The following is a 21821-nucleotide window of genomic DNA, read 5'->3' on the forward strand; positions in this document are numbered from 1 at the left end:
GCGCAGCATGTTAACATGTTTAATGAATATCCTCGTTACATTATTTGGTCTCAGAGGGAAACTTAAATGAAGGAACCTCTGTGTTGGAGTGCAGTAATATTACTAATCAACAGATATCAACAAGATTTAGACTCTTTGCTTACGTTAACAGCGTTCATGGAGGCAGAGGGGGGCAGAGGCAGTTAGAAGAGTCTGTGATCATCATCTCAGGGAGAATTCAGCTGAACAGAGTGAAGGAGTTGCTTTTAAAAAATATTGTTATATATATCCCAAGAAAGAAAAATATTGCAATATTATTTTTTCCTAATGTCGTGGATCTCTGTTTGCACTGGAAAAAACAGCGTTTAATGATGTGACTAATCCTCTTTTGAAACCTGTGTAAGATATTTACTGAACATCAATTTCACCACAGACTCTGAGCATAAAGAAGCAATTTTGTTGAGGTTAGTTATTTTCTAAGTGCGGACATTTTTTGTCTTCCTGACATTGTCCTACGCTCCCCTCAATCTCTCTCTTGACATGTTTTTACGCACCTCAGTGTAGATTAAGGATTTGTGCTAGTGTAGGAAGATTGGTTCACCAAAGTTTAGCTATCAAACCAACCCTCTGTGTGTTGATTTTATTTGTGAAATTATTTTAGTTCATAAAAGATAAAATGACACTTCTCCCTTCCCTCAACAAAAAATGAGACAAAAAGTCTCGATGATGGATGGTTTATGGTCTCATTTAGATAAAAAAAACAGATGAAGGAGACTCAGAAAGCAGCAGCTTGTACAGCCAACACAAAGCTTTTGTGAAAACCATGACGATGCAGGCTCGAGCCATTACACAGCCCAGCTGTCATGCAGCCAAAATCTCAGCACACTCAGTCTGTAACAGAGCTTAAGAGTGTGCTGAACGTCACGCTCACCCAAAAGAGGCTGTAATTACGAAGCTGCTGCTCATTGTGGTTCTCCTCTCTTCATCTGTTTAATGTTTGCACATAAACAAACGAAAGCAAAACCAGCTCCCTCCCTCGAGAAGGGGATATAAAACAGAACTGAAGTGTTGAAGGAAACTCAGGGACAACTGGTCGTCTGGGATGGAGAGGTGAGATCTTAAAAAAGAGGGAAATGTGTGGAGAATCTCTGTGGAGAGTGTGATGATTGTTCAACCCTTCACGTCTTGAAATAGCTTACAGCCTTTTTTTCTCCTCGGAAAGCTGCATATGAGCCTTTTCTTTTTATAATCAAGGCACTGCTAAATTTGATCCGGATATCCACAAATAACCACTTTAATGTCATTTGCATAGATCTATTTAAGAAGTTATAAAAATGAGAAGCTCTTAGGAGGGAATCATCTTTTGAGCAATAATCTGCGGCTGTCTTAATAAGCTTTTATTTCATGATGGATGAGAAAATGAAGGAGAAAATTTGATCCGTACAGTCAGTGCCTGCTTGGTAACCAAATGGTAAAACTGAGATTAACATATTCAGGTCCAGCTCAAACAGCTCCTGACAACTGAATAAGGATACTACTCCTAGTATTAAGGCTGCAATAAATAACAGTAAACCCATTGATCTCCTTTTATACATAATCAAACAAGATGCTGAAAAATAACATTAAACCATAATATATTTACCAAACCCCAACGTCGTCACAGGCTGTCTCATCTCTCCAGGAGAGATGTCCTGCTTGACCTTGGTGTGTGAACAGATCTCTTGAAGCCGTAGCTAGATTTAGAACCTGCTAATTAGTGAGGGAATCCAGGAGTTGGTCTTCATTAATTGATTCACTCAGCGCTATGTGTGTGTGACCGTGGATCTGAAAACACATCTCCCACTGTTGAATGAATCAATTCAATCTGTGAAAAATGACGTCATGGCAGAAAGCCATTATTTGCTGAAACATAGATTTATTAGTGCATGTACTCTTTCTGTGTTTCATTTTATTTTGATTTGCAGGTCAGTTTTTCTCAAAGCTGCAGAAAAACACTTTTTCTTACTGTTATTGCCAACTTGCCTTTTTTATCAATCTTTTTGTGTTTGTTCCTTCCCCAACACAACCTCCCCTCCAATAGGTAGTCAGTAAATCTATAATTTTTATACATTTCATTAACTGTTCTAAAGATAGCTTTATCAGTTCAGTGGTACCTTTTTCAGTGTATTTGTAAACAATACATTCATGAAATACTTGTGAAAACAACATTGCATGTAATTTCTATAAATAACAGCAGAGTATCATAAGACTGTTTCTCTCAAAATGAGGTTAAATTGATTTTGATAAAATCAAACATGTATGTGTCTTAATGGTGTCAGTGGTCCCGCATTGTGTAACAATTTCTTTCTTACAGTGCAAAACTGCCACCTAGTGGTGTCTGAGCTGAGCTGCACATTTTGAGTTCTGTATTAAGGATATATCAGAAGTGGCCACTTGACTTTAGGCATTTTGATAGTCTCTATCTATCTATCTATCTATCTATCTATCTATCTATCTATCTATCTATCTATCTATCTATCTATCTATCTATCTATCTATCTATCTATCTATATTTATCTATATGTGTTTATGTATATATGTGTATGTATGTATACATGTACGTGTGTGTATATATATATATATATATATATATATATATATATATATATATATATATATATATATATATATGCGCGTGCACACACACACACACACATATATATATTATTATATTAATATATATACATACACACACACTTATACATAGGTATATATATATATATATACACACACATATATACATACATCCATATATATCCCTTTTTTAAACCGAACTTAATTGCACAACAACACCATACATGCAACTCACATAAACATAATTTGTATACCTTATGTATATAGTTGTGTAAAATTACCCAGTGCATAGAGCATTGAAAAAAACAAGCAAGCAAACATTTAATGCTGAGGAGGAATGAGGGTTTATGTGGTAGGAGTGGCTACAGAATTCAACATTTCTATTGCTACCAACTGAATTCCCACATTACTACCAAGTATCAATTCTCATAATATTGAATGGTACCATGTTTGGGTACCTGAACGCATCCTTGTGACTTGGAGTGGAAGATTAGGTGATTTTCCATCCTGGACATGAACACAGCATTGCAAGTTTATAAACTGAGAAATAAAAATGCTGAATTTAAAAACTTTGATATTTTGTTATTAAACAAATTAATATACCACATACACAAAAGTACAGAAAATTGGTATCATTGAGTTCCAATACTAGCTGTCAGGTATCAGGCATCGGTCCCATATTGTTCCAAATGTGAAAGGCACCCATCCTTATTATGTGGCAATTTCAAACATATCACAAGCTGAAACAGTATTTGACGCTTTTTGTTTCTCAGAGTATTTAATGGAATTTATATAATGTTTGAACTCGTTACAAAAAGTATTTAAGTGTGGTCTTTTGCCTGAAATTTAAATCTATGGGTATGGAACTTCACCAAAATAATAATAAGATTTATCAGGAATACACAGCTGTTTTCATGTGTACAGTTTTCCCTGAATTCAAACATTCTTATGTCGTATTACAAAAAGTTTGTGTCAAAAATTCACAGTTTTTGCTAGAATCCAATTACAACACAACAGAGAAAAACCAAAATAAATGTACAACATTTTCAGGACATAGATTGCAGAAACTACAGTTGGAATAACTGTCAATTTTAAACTTATTAATATGTAAAATGTTGGATAAAACCTAGGAATAAGCTTGAAGGGCTTCTTTGACTTTATTGGTAATGAAATATTTATAGAGCAGTCCTTTTTATTAGAGCCACTTCAGCTCAGTTTTACTTCAGACCAACAGTTTTTCTGTCTTCGAGGTGTCCCCTCTTTGTGTCCCTCTTTGTGTCCCCTCTTTGTGTCCCCTCTTTGTGTCCCCTCTCTGTGTCCCCTCTCTGTGTCCCCTCTTTGTGTCCCCTCTTTGTGTCCCCTCTTTGTGTTCCCTCTTTGTGTTCATGTGTTATGTTTCTCTGCAGACTAATGGAATGATGGATGAACGCTGAAGGTTGTGTGTTGCTGTTGTCTCCTTCAGGGCCATGCTGAGTGACATTGGGGACTATGTAGGTACGGACATTGAAATATCCTGGTTACCTAATCTGGATGATTTAATGAAGGGCTATGCCAGAAATTTTCGCCCTGGGATAGGAGGTGAGTATGAGATCTACAGCTTGTGGTGTTGGGTTGCATTTCATCCCATCACATTTACAGCCATCCTTAGCATTAACACTTGGAAGTAAATACAACAGAGGCTTTACATTTCATTTTCCAAACCCATCATCCTGATAGGTGTCTGTTTTCTTGAAAAACTGAAGCTGTACTTCCTTCACGTAAAATGTAGCTTTTTTTTTCTTTTATAGAAAGGCACAACTAAGACATTTGGCTTTGCTGTCAGGATTAGAGTGTGGTGCCCTTTAAGCGAAAGAAGAGAAATGTTAGTGAAAGCAGTGCACACTGCCCTGGAGAACCTGCTAAGAATGGCTGCAAGATGTGAAGAATCCAATGACCACAAAGATAGATTTCTCAATCTCACAGCTTAACTCAGATAAGACAAAAGGTGAAAATGAGGAGCTGAAACATCGCTATCACCACATATCACTCTGCATTTCTGGTCTACACGAACCATCACATCACAACATCACGTGGTGACTTCTATGGATGTGACATTATACTGATCACTGAGGAGTCATGCCTCGTTTCTGGAGCCATTCCCATCATTCAACTCATATCATTAAGTAAAACTGGTTTTCATGTATGTATTTTTCTATCTTTTTATAACGTTAATCTGCATAATCCGGAAAATCTAGGTAATGTGTTATACAAAATGTTTTAGGGGACTAGAGGACATATGAAAAGGAAAGACAAGTAAGATTAATGAGGAATGTTCAGCTATACTAAAATCACCCGGTTTCTATTCCTGAGGGATGAAATTGTGTGTTATTTATGTAACGCCAAATTATAAGAAGCAGTTATCTCGAGACTTTACAAAAATGTTATCGTATTAACAGAGACCCAACATAACACAAGACAAGAGGTCTGATCCCATCTTTACCTACCATGAGCATTTAGCAAGTTACAATGGAGAGGAACAACTTCCCTATAATGGGCAGAAACCTCGGACAGGACCAGACTCATGATAGACAGACATCTGAGGAGACTTTGATGGGATTAGAAGTGGTTAGAAGAGAAAGGGAAAAACAATGAAGGAGAGGGAAGAAGGTAAATGTTGAGAGAGGCAAAGTGAGAGATGAAGCCCAGAGAGAAAGAAAAAAAGAGGACAGAGAGAAACGAGCGCCTTGTGTATCAGTTTTTTCCTGACAGCCTATGGTCTTGTACACACGTAGCTGGGTATTTTCAACAAGTAATATCCCCCTCATTCATTTAAAAAAATACTTTTGTCACACGTAACCGCATAATTCCAATCGAAGCATGCCAAACCCAGTGCCCTCTGAGTGTTTTTCAGATGTGACACCTGTGCCAGCCAATCAAAATAAACACGTTATTCAACGGTGTCATTTGAGAACCAGTTTCCTTGTGTACACGCAAAACCATGAAACAGTTTTCCAAAATCTTAACTGTGGCTTCAGTTTTCAGAAAACATTGTTTTTCGTGGCGTAAAACTGCAGTTTCATGTGAATGACAGACCTAAATGTATAAAAATTTAAACATTTTCCCAGATACCCAGCTATGTGTGGATATGGCCCAAACCTATAGCAGCAGTACTAAGACCTGGTTCAGACCTGATCCAGCTCTAAAAATAAAGTTGATCAAAACGGAAAATTTGGAGTCCCCATCTAAAAGTAGAGGCCATGTCTGACCCCCGGTCTTCTACCAGTAAGTTATTCCAAAGAAGAGGAGCCTAATAACTAAAGGCTCGACCTCCCATACTAGTTTTAGAAGACCTGGTGCTGAGAACGCAGTGACCTAGACGGAAATTACGGAACAATTAAGTCTTTAAGATAGAATGGCCTGATGCCATTAAGTGCATCGTAAGTCAGAAGAAGAATTATAAACTCTATTCTAGATTTTATAGGTAACCAGTGTAAAGACGCTAACGCTGGAGAGATGTGCTCTCTCCTTGTAGTCCAAGTGAGTACCCGAGCTGCAGCGTTCTGAACCAGCTGAAGAGTCCTCATAGATTTTTTAGCCGTATAAAAGAGAGTTGCAGAAGTTTAACATGGAGGAGACCAAAGCATGGACTAGTTTCTCTGCATGGCTCAGAAAAAAGATGTGTCTGATTTTTAGGATATTAGGAAGATGAAAATAATGCCATCTTTGAGACCTGTTGGATGTGAGAGTTGAAGGACAGATTACACATCTTTGAGGCTGAACTAAATAAACAGCCCATAGCAAATAACCATAGACTAAACATCAACATCTAGCAGGTAGACATGACTTTGATCAGGGGATGTGTTGAATGGGGGAATGTCACCTTCTGATTCCTCAATGCTCGGTATAAATAGCCTGGCTTACTGTGTTAGTGAACGCCTCGTAGTATCTGCCCCTGTGATCCCATCACCAAGGCACACTCCATGCTAATTATACAACTGTTAAGCTAAAACTCCTAAGTGTGTGTGTGTGTATGTGTGTGTGTGTGCTTATGAACCCTGGCAGGAGCTCTCTTTATGAGGCTCCATCAAAGCTCTGTGCGGTTTATGAATACTGGCAGTTTGATGTGCCACTTAGCTCGGTTAAACTGGAGGATGCTTAATCTTTATGCAAAGTAGGAGTGTGTGGAGGAGCAGGATGTGCCAGGGTGGTAGGTGGGAGGAAATCAGATGGAGGATGGACTCATGTGGAGCGGTGGAGCTCTTAGGGAGTGTTTCATTCATGGGGTTGGGTTTTGCCTTCTCTTCTTACTTCTTTCCCCACAGGTCCACCGGTGAACGTGGCCATGGCTATTGAAGTGGCCAGCATCGACCACATTTCTGAAGCCAACATGGTAAAGTATACTTTCACTTCTGATGTGAGACTTCTTTCATCCCTCAAACACATCAACACTGCTGGTCAAAAGTTGAAGAACACCCCAGTTTTTACTGATGTCATATAGGTCAAACAAACAACTTATTTACCTTCATTTGTTTACCTTTAGCAAACAGAGCAGCTGGACACACTTGTGACATTCTTTGAACAATGGAAATCAAAATATCTTCGATAAGTTTTTCCTAACTCTGTTCTTCTAAACGAGTGGCACCTGTAGGTTGCTCTGCTGTCACTTTGCTTTAATCTCAAACCAGCTCAAAAGCGTGAAGTCTGGAGACTGTGCTGGCCACTCCATGTTTTCAAGACCATCTTGTTCTGGCTTGGCTTGGACTAATGTTTTGGCTCATTGTCTTGCTGCTGTAGGACCTGACCAACAAGGCACATACCAGAGGGCACTCCACAATGCTGAGGTAGCTGTTTTGGGTCAGGGTGTCACTCACTGTTAACAAGTCCCAAGACCCTGGATCCAGCAAAACTGCCCCAGACCATCCTCTTATCACAAACTAAACTCCTTAGCGTTGATGTACGGCACACAGAAATCCTGCATGATGAGCCAAGGATATCAAACTCTGATTCATTAGTTCATCATACCCTCTTCAGACTTAAGTAGTCCTCTGGCCATGTTTCATGGCCCAGTCAAGACCATGGACTGTATAATTGAGGGATGTAGTCGTCCTGACATCACCTGTCTGTTTCTGAAACAGATTTTTGAAGCAAATCAGCTGGCGGGCTTAAGTCTCCACACTAACAGCTATAGGATGCCTAACAGTCATGTGAGCTGAGCTGTGCCTCTGATTGGGCGAAATCACAATCTTAATATCCTCTGAACTGCTAAGTTAGACCCCCCCCCCATACAGTGTGTGCTAATAGCACAATTAGCGATTCAAACAGAAGACGTTTTGTGAACTAGGCTGTAAATATGTTTATTTCCGTTGAGATATATATATATATAGAAAGTTTTTTGATTAGTCTGTTTGTGATTTCTAGTTCTCCCAGAGCCAGCCACAGTTGGACACTCGAGAAACAGCAGTTTTTAGCAATTCAGCATTGTGTCATACTTCTAGACAGGAGGTTGCCACTTGGTCAAGCCTCTTACTCTGATGTCTTAACGATGACTTTCTTGCTGCAACTAAAACTGCCCATTCACACCTCAAGCTCCTTCCCTCACAGTTGGAACTGAGAAGGCGAACTACAACCTCATTGAAGCTGTGAAGCTTGAAGCTGTTGTCTGTCTCTCAGAAACTTATCCTCTGATTTTTTTTGTGGCTGTCAGTCTTCCAGACCTCTTCCTGTCACAGTTTCTGAGTGACATTTGGGGGCGATGGAAACTGTACTCACTGACAACTTAAACTTGTTTTACAATTTCTCTGCAGGAAAGACCAACATCTTCAAGTGTTGTAATGGTCTCTCTTTTTCAATGTTAGTTACCTTCACCCTTTTTTACAGCAACACACTACTTTCTGTTGTACGTCACTGTTCAAATGATGCTCAGAAGGGTTTGGTTCCATATTGTGTTCCTGCAGTACTTTGATGTAAAAGGGAGGGGTGTCAGTAATCAAGGAAAGGTGGGAAAACTCAAGGAACTGCTAACACAAACTGTCATGGTTTGATCATCTCCATTGCTGCATTTGACCCATTTCCCAGTCCTTTTTGTTTAACTCTGAAATGAAATTATTTTCCAGTTCTAGATAAGCTTACCTTTTTTTTTTTTTTAACGCTAAGCCCCGTTTCTACCAAGCAGTCCAGTATGGATCAGTAGAGTTTGGTTCAGGTCAGGTCAGTAAAGCCTAAAGTGACATCCAGCAATTCCTCATCTTTGTGGTTGGCATGTGGCTCTTTGTTTCTTTATTACCTCTGTCACATGGGAAGTGATGTTTTTTTTTGGCCAATCAACAGACTGCAGTGTTTCTAGCTTCACCTTCAGGGGTTGGATTTTTAAGTCTGGCTGGTACATGTCAGTAATTTGGGAACCTGTCCTGGTCTTAGTCAAAGCAAATGCCACTAAGATGTCCCGAACTAAGTAACACTGTAGTTACTTTGTAGCATTTAAAACTACTCATTGGACTTGCCTGAATTTTAAAAAAGAACTGGAAAAACTGGAGTATTCCAAAACTTTTGACCAGCAGTGTATTTAGCAATTCAAAGAAAACAATAACCTTGTTTCCTACAGGAGTGTGTGTAAGTACACTATGAACACATGAGACGTTGGCTTAGATGTATAAATGACACCTTTTGAGAAATATAACAAATTCCCCTTTCCTCACAGGTGTAAGAATCACCACACTCATCAGAGAATCACCATCAGACCACAGAGCATAACCAAACGTCTCTATCCACCAAAGGTGTTCACGCTTTGACGAACTGAGCAGGGTTCATGCGTGTGTTTGTTTTTTTTCTGGCAGGAGTATACTATGACCGTTTTCCTGCGGCAGAGTTGGCATGACGACCGCCTGTCTTACAATCACACCAACAAGACTCTGGGGTTGGACAGTCGATTTGTGGACAAGCTGTGGCTCCCTGACACTTTTATTGTCAATGCCAAGTCTGCCTGGTTTCATGATGTCACTGTGGAGAACAAGTTGATCCGTCTGCAGCCAAACGGAGTCATTCTGTACAGCAGCAGGTATGAACGCAGAGAAAAATCTGTGATGATGTCAGACCCAGACGTTCAGACCAAACCCCCCCTACACTCTTGGTTCATGTCACCTTGCTCTGGTTTTAACCTTTGAACTTTCAGAGCCACATTTCCACTCAGAGTACTGGGCACTTCTAGTCGCCATAGTTTCTTTCAAGTGGACGAAAGATTCCTCTGACCTGTTACTGTTTTCATTTCAAATAAAGTTTACGCTCAGTGAGGAAAACCTAAAGTAGATTACAAGCCTTTTGGTGTTAAAGTTAAAGCTAGTTACAGTGATATAGTTTCATTTTCTCTGTAGCCAAAATAGAGCCAATCCCATTTCCTCTCCTTAGCCCTTGGTTTTGCGCAGTTACATCTAGTGATGGGGTGTCCCAGTTCTCCTTAAGGTTAAGGGGAAGGGCTACACAGCCTTAGAAACAAAGAAAAACTGAGAAAATTCCCATGATACCATGATATTGAAACTGATGTTCTAACCAGAAACCCAGTCCTTTGCTTCTCCATGTAAATATCAGCTATGTTTTGAGTTGTTGGTTGTATTTTAAAACCATTTGTCATTAGGATCTAGCTAACGTCCAAACATTAAACAGAAAGCCATGTGTGGGAAAAAGAGACTGTGATGTAATGACGTAGGGACCATCCTGTGTTGATGTTTGCTTCAGTCAGGTTTCCAGTGTTGTAAAAACAAAATGTTCCAAAGGAGTAACAATTTTTTAAATCTTAATTGGGACAAAGCAAATGAGGCCATAGATATAAAAACACCTTTAGATCAGATGTTGTGCAAATTTAAGGCACTCTCAGTTTTTACCTCAGTGTCACCGGCTGTGCAGGTTGTTTCTCCAACAGCAAGATACTCCCCAGGTAGTCTTTATGAGTTTTTCCAGGAAAATAATAACTAAGGAACAACTTTTTTGCTTAACACTAAAAAAAAATTAGAGTAATATTTACTTAAAAATAAAACAATGAAAGTTTTTTTCACCCTAAAATTACAAGTAAATTTTAGAAGGAGGCGTATTAGTTGATTTTACTTGCATATTATCATTTTGTTGTTGTTGCTTTTTTTCTTTTTGATGTTTTCAAAAAGGCAATCTCAAGTTACAGTTACTTGCAGTTCCCAACTCAATATTGTCATTAAATTGTCCTCTCTTCATTCATATTTCCTACTAATAACTAAGGCTGTATTATTCTCTGAAATCAAACTTCAAAAAGCTACTCCTTTAGATTATAAGAAAAAAATCATTACAAAGAAAAATACAGTCCTAGTTTTTAGTAGAAAATGATAATGAAGAGAGAAAAAATGAACAAAAATGATGAATTTTTCTAAAGTTTGTATTTGGGGAAAAGAAACCAGTAATGTTCAAATAAAATTTATTTGAAATTTCTATGTAGATCATTCAAGTAGAAATAACTTTTTTTTTCAGTCAGGATTTAGATCTGGTTGCCAGGTTTTCTTAGTAAAATGGACTTGATTTTTTAAGTTAATGTAGAGACCTTAAAAAAAACACTTGTAAATATAATTGTGAAAAAAAGTAATATATACAGGACCAAAAAAAAACATTTTTTATCAGTATACTTTTTTTTAATTGATGGACTGTTTTGTTTCTTCAGAATCACTTCAACAGTGGCCTGTGACATGGACTTGACAAAGTATCCCATGGATGAACAGGAATGTATGCTCGACCTGGAAAGCTGTAAGTTGAGACTCACAAACTCTACTTTATTATTTCACACATTACTAAAGTAATTTTTCCATCTTAGTTTCTCTTCATGTGCTCATGCCTGGTTATAATCCCATCCAGGAAAAGTCCTTTTTTAATTCGACTGTTCAATATTTGGTGTCATGCTTTTCACCATCTGGCAAACACTTATCTGTCCTTATTTTTAACACTTGAAATATCAATGTGTTTACAGAGACGCATCATAACCCTACATATGAATTTATGTGAATATGCAGTTTTAGGGGTTTTCTGCATACATGAGTACATCAGATAAAATGTTCACTGTCTCTGAATTACTGCATATTACAAGTTTGGACTTACTTTTTCTCCTTAGATGGCTACTCCTCAGAGGACATAGTATATCACTGGTCTGAGAGTCAGAGACACATTCATGGCCTGGACAAACTGGAGCTCTCCCAGTTCACTATCACAGACTATCGGTTTGTCACTGAAATGTTGAACTTCAAATCTGGTGAGCATCTACCTTGTTGGTTCTGTTTTTCTCCAGTTTTGGAGCACACACATTTAATGCCAGCACACACATTTAAAAACCTTATGCATGCTTCTTTTCTACTACATTGATATTTTTACCTCTTACACCGAAGCCTGCAAATTCTTCTTCCCAAGCAGCACTGTAGTTATGTTCTATGCACAGACAGAATTGGTAAAATCAAGCTTACAGCTGTAATAAGCAAGAGATTCAGGAGGCGAGAGGAGGAACAACTGAAGTAGCAAACTTTCATGTATAACACTGGCATCATTGTTGAGGACTGGGGCCTTATTGATCATTCAGGTGTGCTCTGCCGGTGTCTGTGCCTGAAAAGAACAACTGGACGTTTGATAAAAGAAAACTATTGTTTGAAGAGAGCATCTGAACTAAGTATCTGTTTTTTGTTTCCAAGCGGGAAGATTTCCCAGACTCAGTCTCCGCTTCCAGCTGAGACGTAATCGAGGCGTCTACATCATTCAGTCATACATGCCTTCAATTTTACTGGTCGCCATGTCTTGGGTGTCCTTTTGGATCAGCCAATCAGCGGTCCCTGCTCGTGTATCCTTAGGTTGGTATTTGTTTTAATTTAAAATTTTTAAAATAATATTCAAAAGTTGTCGCTTAAATTTGTTATAGTATAACTTCACATGTGTAAAGTGTACCACATCCTTTTAGTTAATAAGTCAAACTCTCATCAGTCAGACACTGAACTTATAGCAACCAGACTTTCTTCATACCTGAGCCAAAGAACGAGCTGCACCCACAGTCTTACTGTAAACCCTGAGTGTTTTTAGAGGTTGAACTAGATCAGAGACTCCAAAACTGACATGGCTTTCTTGAAGCTGGTGCAAAAAAAATACCATTGAAGTCCGAAATGGAGAGAAATAATTTCTTAGGACAATGGTTAAATCAGTTGGTACGCTGACAAAAATGATCATCTCATGTTGTCTTGTTATGGTATTGATGAATGTAAAATGAGCTACTTGGAAACACAGAGATAAAGAGCTCTCCACAAGACTGCCATCTAGTGACCATCAGATGAAACATCACCTCTATGTCACCATTTCCAATGCCAAATCATCTTACACATTTTATAAACAAGAGAAGTAACTGTTCTGGTGACATTAAAGACAATTTTTGTTAAATAATTCAAGTGAAAAGACAATGAAAGGATTGAAGTGTCAAAAATAAAATCAGCTTGTTTAAGTATGCTATTGTTAAATGTGTATATTTTTAGTTATAGCTTTTGAAGGGTTTCCTTTTTTTGTCAGTGAACTAAGAATACTTACTGATTATTGACTCACTAAAGGAAAGATACAATTTAAAGAGGCTGTGAGGACTTCCTTCATGATCTTGAAAAGTCTCCCTTCTGTATTCATGCCTGATCGTTATAGGTTATTTCTAAATGCTATTTTGAGTCAGGACTGGATTGATTTACAGCATGTTATAGTCTGTATGGCAACACCATGCTGGCTGACCAAGTTCAGTTGTGATAAGAGAGATCTGTGTTTTTCTCACCTGAAAACAATTTCTGTGATTAATTTTGTAGTGATGGTGGACACTGGAGCCTAACTGTCAGATAGAAAAAGGACAGAAGAGCAGAAGAAAGATAAACAGGAGTGAGATACAGCCCGAGCTGAAGGCTAACACAGGAACTAATCTGTTTGTGATAATGTTCATTCCAACCCACAGTCAGCAGTTATTCTGCAGTGATCTGTTCAAACTTAAAAGTCTATCAATAAAATGAAGATTGAGTTTATGTTAGCTCTGCTTGGTAGTGGACCAATGCTAAATGTAGCCAGCTTCTAAACTATGGTACAAACTGATGAAGTTTGTTTGTTGTCACATTTCAAACCATAGCTTTACATAACTGTTGATAAATAATGTATCTTGTGGTGTTGTATCCAGTAAAAAAATGTCTTGAACAAAGAATGGTAGAGTCAAAAAGGAGGTCTGATCTCTGCTCATTTCTCAAAACAAACACACGTTTTGTAAAGAGTCACGTCTTCACGACAGTGTTCACGATCCCAGGCCAAAGGTGTTGCTGCAATCCTCTTCAAGCGGACAGTCCTCATAGTCTCTATAAAAAATTTAGCATGTAATCTGATGCCACAACTGTGATGTTGACTGGTTTCAACTTGCAGAGTATGACAATCATCGCACTTTCTCTTGATCACTGAAAAAGTTGGTGTTGCTCTTGTTGTCTGTCAGTTTTAGTGATTAGATTACTTTGTTACAAACTTCTACATACTTTATACGAACATAGAACCCTTGACAGACACTAAATCAAACCCAAGGCCCTGGTAGTAAGATGTGAGAAAGAATAAAAGAAAAGAAAGGGCTTTTCTTTCAGAAGAGCTTCAAGATGGTTGAACCCTGATTCATTCTTTGTGTCTGTGCTCTTATCACAGGGATCACAACTGTTCTCACCATGACCACACTGATGGTAAGTGCCCGCTCCTCCCTGCCCCGAGCGTCAGCCATCAAGGCGCTGGACGTCTACTTCTGGATCTGTTATGTGTTTGTGTTCGCTGCGCTCATTGAGTATGCCTTTGCACACTACAACGCTGACTACAGGCTCAAAGAGAAGGCCAAGGTGAAGGCCAACAAGCTCAGCTCTGAGGTGAGGAAATCATTCCAGTCATGTAAATGTGGAGTTAACAGAGAGGGGGTGTCGGGCCCAGACATAAACCTGGGCTGGAATAAAACCCTATTTCCACACTTACCTAATCTCACTTCAAAGTCCTTCGAGGACAAACGGGAGTCAGCTTCTTTTTATACATCTTAAAATGACAAAGTCTAAGAGACTTTGTGATGTGCTCTGTGGATTTTGACTGAATCAAATTGAATATCTTGTGTATTTTTCCAAATATGACTGCACTGCTTGGTGTTTTTGACTGTCACCACTTTTTCACATTTCTTCAAATGGATCAGAGGAAAGTACACTTCAAAAAAACTCACTGTAAAATAACTGAAACTACTAAGTGGAAAGATGTTTCTAGCTGAGAAATCCAGCGTGTACCCAGAGAGGAATTTAAACACACAGCTGTCACTCGGTGTACATAACTGCATTATCCATGGACACATACCAGACTGTGACAAACCAGAAACTTTCCCAAACCAAAATAGCACACAGACCTCTGAGTCTGAGACCCGGTCCATAATAAAAGAACCAGAAACTACGTCCAGAGAACTGCACCAAATCAGAATATTAACGTTTGAGTATTTCAGGATTAAAAGAATGGTTCAACATTTCATAATATTCCCTGATTCTATTTTCTCTATATTGAGTTCATGTTTGGCCATAACCACAGCCTCAAAACAACTTTTTCATTAAATAAGCAAAGTCAGATCTTGATTTTGAAAATCAGCAGTTAATGTTGGTTGTTGGCGGTCAAACTTGTTAACTGGGGTTGGAAAAAGACGGCATATTTAATCACACACCCGCTGACGTCGCTGGTGTTTCGGTGTAAAGTGTGACCTGTTAACTGGTGACTCTCGGCTGCCAATCACTGATACTTTAGGCTGAGAGTCATCAGTTAGCATGGTCCCTACTAACTCCAAAACACTGGTTGCTCTGTAACCGTTCAAAACTTGATAGACATTGCCTCTGCTGTATAGTATCGTTTCTGACAACTGACCACGGAACAACCTTACATTTTGATACTGCTAACAGGTTGAATTCAGTGTTAAAAAAAAAGGCTAACTTGACTGTTATTTTACAGCAAAGTAGTTTTTGTTGTGATGGTGTATTGTAAGGAGGGAGCACAGTGGATATGAGACTTCTATGCATTGAGATGTGGTGCAGAGGGCACAGGCTGTCTGTGGGCCAATTAAACGACTAATAATGGTAGTTTAAAAACAATGCTGAGTTTATCTTTGTCTTCATTTAAATAACAATAAAAATGGCCCTGCAATTGACTGGCGACCAGTCCAGAGTGTACCCCGCCTCTCGCCCAATGACAGCTGGGATAGGCTCCAGCCACCTGTGACCCTGAACAGGATTAACAGTACAGAAAATGAATGAATGAATGAATACATAACAATATAATAAGACATTTTATTTGGAGACATCTTCCAAGACGCCTAAGGTCACCTTAGAACAGGGTTAGGCAACCTTTTCCATGATTCATGCCACTTTAAAATCCACTCATGCTCAAAGTGCCAAGACTTTCTTCTTTCATAAAATCGACAGTTGATAGGAAAGTCTTTTTGAATGGTTTTCCATGCTTAGCTATGCAGTGAGAAATTGTATAATTTCATCCTGCTGCCTAGTTTTTAAAAGTACACAAAGTTTAGAGTGTGTTACTTTGTTTTGCATACTTTACTACACTTTTTTCATGTTTGGTCTCAAAAAGACACTGCCCACTTAATGTCCTCTGTACTATACTTTCACAGCAAGGGGTGCATATTTTTCAATCTTTGGCTATCTCTGGCAATAGATCAATACTCCCTCATCCAGCTATGTTAGACAGAATGACTGGAACTTGGTTTGTTTGCCTTGATAACACCGCTGAATGGTTGCAATTGCAAGCTAACAGACTGACGTCCCAAGAGATTAGTGGTGACGCACTTGTAAGACACATTTGCTTATTTGTAGCATCATGATTTTAATTTGTTATTTAACGTTATTTGTTAAATTGCTACGTAAGAACATTTATAGTGTTCTCAATTTCTTGTTAAGTATTAACTAGAATACACCACAAAATTCTGTCTTATTTCGTCCTCTGCCTTATTGAAATTATTCTTTGTGTGCCAACATAAAAAGCCTCACATGCCAGCTATGGCAGCCGTGCCCTAGGTTGCCTACCCCTGCCTTAGAAAAAAGATATACGCATTGTAAAACATTGACATCATTTTAAAATTGGCCACACACACTGTAAAAATCTGGTCCGTGTCATGTGGAGCACAGACAGCCGGCATCCCCCTGAGTATAACATCTGAATGTTCAGCAGGGTCTTATATCCGCGATGTTCCCTCCTCACTCATGGTTACAAAACACCATCACAACAAAAATGACTTTGCTGTAAAATGATTGTATTTTATTGGAACATAACAGGATTTTACTGTTGAAATTTTCTTGTAAATTTACCATAATTTGTTACCGTGCTTCTATAACTGTCATAGCGCAATCAACAAAAGTAAAGCAATACAAAATAATTCCACAGACCACAGACAGGTTTGCCATCTCTGGTTTATCATACGTTCCACTAATAGTGGACCCTACAGGAGCCTTAAGGGACCTTTCTCTCTCTGTCTCCCTACAGTCTATTGTAAAGAATGGCAAGCAGGCTATGGTCCTGTTTTCCTTGTCTGTTACTGGCATGAACCAGAGTGTGATGATCTCGAACCGTCATGGACGGGCCCAGCACTCCAGCAGTGAAATCCCAGGAGAGGGCGGCAGTGAGGAGACCGAGCCGAGGAGGAGACGGTCCAAACAAGCAGAAGAGACCAAGGAGGAGAAGAAGTGCTGTTCCAAGTGCGTCTGCAAGCCTATCGATGCTGATACCATCGACATCTACGCCAGGGCTGTGTTTCCTTTCACCTTTGCTGTGGTTAACGTGATCTACTGGGTGGCCTACACCATGTAAAAGGAGAAGATGGGTTTGTGTAAACGGATGCCATCTGGGGCTGTATATAAGACACTGCTGGAGCTGTGCAGCTGCAATGCTGCTGGACTGATGCAACTGCAACAAACTGTGAGTCAGTCAAGAATAAAACTGAAGGACAAGTGTAAAATCCACAACACAAAAATGATTAAAGCCCACAAATATTGGTAACTGATAGAAGTTTAATGAGTTTAAAAAGTGTAAAAAGTACTTCATATATTTAAACTCAAACACAAACACAGAGATGTTTTGTATAAAGGCAAAGGAGAATGTTACGAGCTCACATGTATCGCATACAGTTCAGCCAACAGTTTAGATTTTCATTATGTTATAAACTTTATGAAATACATAATGGCGTATTATCTGACCTAACGTTACGACTTTAAGATGATCATTTAAATGAAAAGTATAGTTTGTAGACATAATCTGGAGTAAAACCAGAATTGTTTTTGCTGTTTTCTCAATTTGAAAGCATCGCCCCGACTAAAGGATGACAAGATGAGGCGTTCTCATTTTCTGCATGGCTCATGTCTCACCCACTTTCCCTGCCTTCACCCACATCCTCTTCCTCTCTATCCTTTGGTCTTCTTCCCTGTTCATTTCAATTGTTTTATTTTTTTAATTGATTTATTGATTTATTTTTGATGGGGACCCCCTCTTTAAGTGTCTTATCTCCTTCTTCCAGATCTGCCTGTTTCCTCACTATTAAAAGGACTTCCTCCACTACGTGTGTGTCTCTGGCATGGCTTCAATGTTTGGGGGTTGGTTAAAAGTGCAACTGTCATACAATTATTATCATAATGAGATTCTACTGTAACTGCATCATTGGGCCATTAATTACCTAATGTTAGAATATCCCCTGGATGGACTTGTCACAGTGGTAGTGTGGCTGAGGGGGGTCAAGACCATGGGTGAAGAGTTAAACGGTTGTGATGTTTTATTTCTGAAAGAAGACCACCCAAACACAGGGCAACAGGTTAAGTTAAAGGGTTAAATGTGGTGAAAACATGAGAGCAGGATGACCAAAATATATTGCAGAGGTCAATTTTGTTGATTGAATTTGCAATTTACAACAATATAATGGTATCATCCATGATCCCACGCATGTTACAGTCAGTGTTGAGAATAGTGGTGTTACTATTTCCAGTAACAGGTAATCTAACTAACTCTAACTATTTCAAACGTTATAATGCTCTTACCGACAGTGAAATAAGACTTGTTATAGTACGGCCACACCAAACGCGAATTTGCGGCGAGATTACATACAAAGTCAATGCAAAGACACGTTTAGACGTGATTCGCCCCGGACGGCACGTTTGGGGCGTTTGCACATTTGGAGCATTTGCGCAAATTCGGAGAGTTAGCAGGTCTATCTGACCTGGCTCACTCATCCAGACACAGGACAGGAGCTGCAGATTTAATGAGTGAGTGATGAGCAATGTGGGGTTTAAACCGTTGTTTTCAGGGTGGAAGTAAACCGACACCACATTGATGTCATAGATGGAAAAGGCAAGAACATACATGTCAACATTATGTCCCAGAGCAAAACCTGCTCAAAAACTGAATTAAAGGTTTTTCAAAAACAGTAACACAGTAAGTACTGGACAACACTGGTTATGAAACATATCATAACACGTATTTTTGATAAATTAATGATTAAGTTGTGAAGTAGAGAAATACATGTGGTTAAACTGCAGATTTCACAACATGACTGATACTTATGTCAGGAGTTATATCAATTCAAAGCTAATAGTGGGATGGGATCCAGAAGGGGAAGTTCTTGTTGTAGAAATCCAACTATATAGGCTCACAGTTTATCTGCCTGCAACACCTGGTTATAGTAAAGCTCTCCTGCTTTTCAACTAGCTTTAGAACTTTCTCCCCACCACTCTGGTCTGCTGAGTCTCCCTCCTCCTCTGTGAACTCTGAGGGATGAAGACATTTTATTAAGCCAACAGCAGACAGAGCATAGTTTCTGCTGTTTGAATCCTTCATTTTTTAGTGTGGTTGTGTTTTTGTCCCCCTGTTTACAGGCCTCAAACAATCACAGTTTAAAAACTGAACTTTCCCTTTCAAAACAAAATTTGAATTTGATGAGATAAACTAAGGATGTATTCAGACCAGAAAAGTCCTTTGGTCCACTTGTTTGGTCCGGACCAAAAGCGGACTTTATTTTTTACGTTTGGTGCAGATTGTATTCAGATTGTACTTTTTGCAAGTGGACTATATTCTGTAAACAGGCGGCACAAAGAATATACACCCAGAAATGGAGGTAAACATGTGTTTGTGCTTTTATTAGAGCTGCAAAATAATTTTCAGTTTCAAGAGCAGCTCCTTCAAAGCAGGCTTAACACCGTTTACAATTTTGGAACAGCGAAGACGAATGCACCCAGCAAGGAGACGTTATGCTCTGTGTGTCCTGACCCACAACATGCTAGCAACAGCGTGGCTAAACAGAAGACGGAGGATCAGGTATGAACCAAAGACGGTTAGGTTACGGTGGCTTTATAGGCCCAAAAGGCGCATGTATCCTGTAGTTAGTTTGGATGGACCTTTGTTTATATTCAGACCTGCACCAGAGAACCACGAACCCACCAGAGTTCGTTTGTAAGCGGACCGAGACCACCTCAAAAAGTGGGTCTCGGTCCGGTTGTTTGGTCCGCACCAGGGTTTGTTTGTGTCTATTCACACCTGCATTAAAAGTCCACACCAGCGTGGGAAACGAACCCAGGTCTGTTATATATATATATATATATATATATATATATATATATATATATATATATATATATATATATATATATATATATAAGTGCCGGGCAAGTTAACGCGTTATTTTCGCATTAACCCGTCAATCTATTAACGCCGTTGAATATTTTATCGCACATTAGTGCATGTTGCTCACATGCTTTTATTTTGTAAATGATGCTGACTGCGGTGGAACCGAAAGTGAAATTGGCGGAAAAACACAATAAGTAACCAAAACATACATGGAGAAGAGGGGCAACGCCACGGAACTTACACACACACACACACACACACACACACACACACACACACACACACACACACACACACACCAAAAAAAAAAAAAGGAAAAAGAAAAGTCATCATACAACATGAAAAAAAAAACCTGCACAAAAAGAGGAAAAGAACTATCTCCTGTAAAAAGGCTTTTCAAAGTTAGTTTTCTAGAAATTGTAAAGAGCATTGCATCGGTAGTCAACAAAATGACATTTATAAGATACAAAGAGTGTAAACATCAACAAAGTAAAACAAACCCTTTGCGGCAATGCCAAAAAAACTATGATTAGTAGTTTGAATTGGACTGCAGCAACATCTTTGAGGGGAGTCTTGTGCACAATGTTGTGAAGATGTGACTCTTAAGGTGTGTGTTAGGTTTGAGAAATTAATGGAGATCAGGTCTCCTTTTTCACTCTACATTTTTTTGCTCAAGACAACTTTTTACCAGATACAATGTGACGAGGAAGGGTATTTATCAACAGTTATGTAATCTTAGTGACTCCTGGTCATGTCCTGCCAATCATCTACCAATCAGAGCTAACGTAACCTCACTCTTCATTTTATTGATAGACTCTCAAGTTTGAACAGACCACTGCAGAATATCTGCTGACTGTGGTTTGGAATCAACATTAGCATGAACAGATTAGCTTGCATGTTAGCCTTTAGCTCATGCTCTATCTCTCTCCTGTTTATCTTTTTTCTGCTCTTCTGTTCTTTTTCTGTCTGACAGTTAGGCCCCAGTGTCCACCATCACTACAAAATTAATCACAGAAATCGTTTTCAGCAGAGAAAAACACAGATGTCTCTTCTCTCTACCAAACTTTGTCAGGTAGTGTGGCGTTTTCATATAGACTTAGACCATAAATCAATCTGGTCCTGTTATAACCTGATTGGGAAGCTATAGCCTTTAAAAAATTACCTTTTTTATGCCAATAATGTCATTTAAAGTTGTGTATTACCATCAGGCTTTAATGGCTTTGATAAAACGAACATATGTTTCTTTGCAATATTTGCACATAAAACTTGACAAAGTTTCTCAACATTTGCTCTTCCTAAAGGAGTTACAGGAACATTTAAGTGATGTGAGGAGTAAATAACCCGTAACTAGTAACTATTTAAACCCATCTTGACATGACAGGGAGAGTCAGCTCGCTCAGGGCCTGCGATGATCTCTGCAGCAGAATCTGCCGTTAGTCTCTGCCACTTTCTCTTTTTCTCAGTCAGCATCTATCAAAAGCAAATCTATTTCTCTTCTCTGTTATTGCTCTTTCTTTCCCACCCAGGGTCCTGCAATCATGTCCCTGCCTCTTTTCCTCAGACAAGGATTCTGTTTTAGTGTTAAC

At 38.9% G+C, this 21821-nt stretch overlaps 1 protein-coding gene across 1 annotated transcript in view; it reads left to right on the top strand.

Annotated features, from left to right (window-relative positions):
• gabrd (gamma-aminobutyric acid type A receptor subunit delta) overlaps positions 1-18190 on the top strand; it is a 34756-nt gene extending 16566 nt beyond the window's left edge. Inside the window, exons 2-9 of the mRNA XM_074681078.1 lie at positions 4055-4170; positions 6894-6961; positions 9405-9625; positions 11246-11328; positions 11690-11827; positions 12258-12413; positions 14257-14468; positions 17113-18190. Coding sequence (XP_074537179.1) covers positions 4055-4170; positions 6894-6961; positions 9405-9625; positions 11246-11328; positions 11690-11827; positions 12258-12413; positions 14257-14468; positions 17113-17436 — 1318 coding nt within the window. The 3' untranslated portion in view covers positions 17437-18190. The remainder of the gene's footprint in view (positions 1-4054; positions 4171-6893; positions 6962-9404; positions 9626-11245; positions 11329-11689; positions 11828-12257; positions 12414-14256; positions 14469-17112) is intronic.
• Positions 18191-21821: the final 3631 nt, after the last annotated feature.

Source organism: Halichoeres trimaculatus, unplaced genomic scaffold, assembly GCF_033239565.1.
Source record: "Halichoeres trimaculatus isolate MK-OKI-2021-1 unplaced genomic scaffold, fHalTri1.1 fHalTri1_scaffold_11, whole genome shotgun sequence".
NCBI classification, from domain to species: domain Eukaryota; kingdom Metazoa; phylum Chordata; class Actinopteri; order Labriformes; family Labridae; genus Halichoeres; species Halichoeres trimaculatus.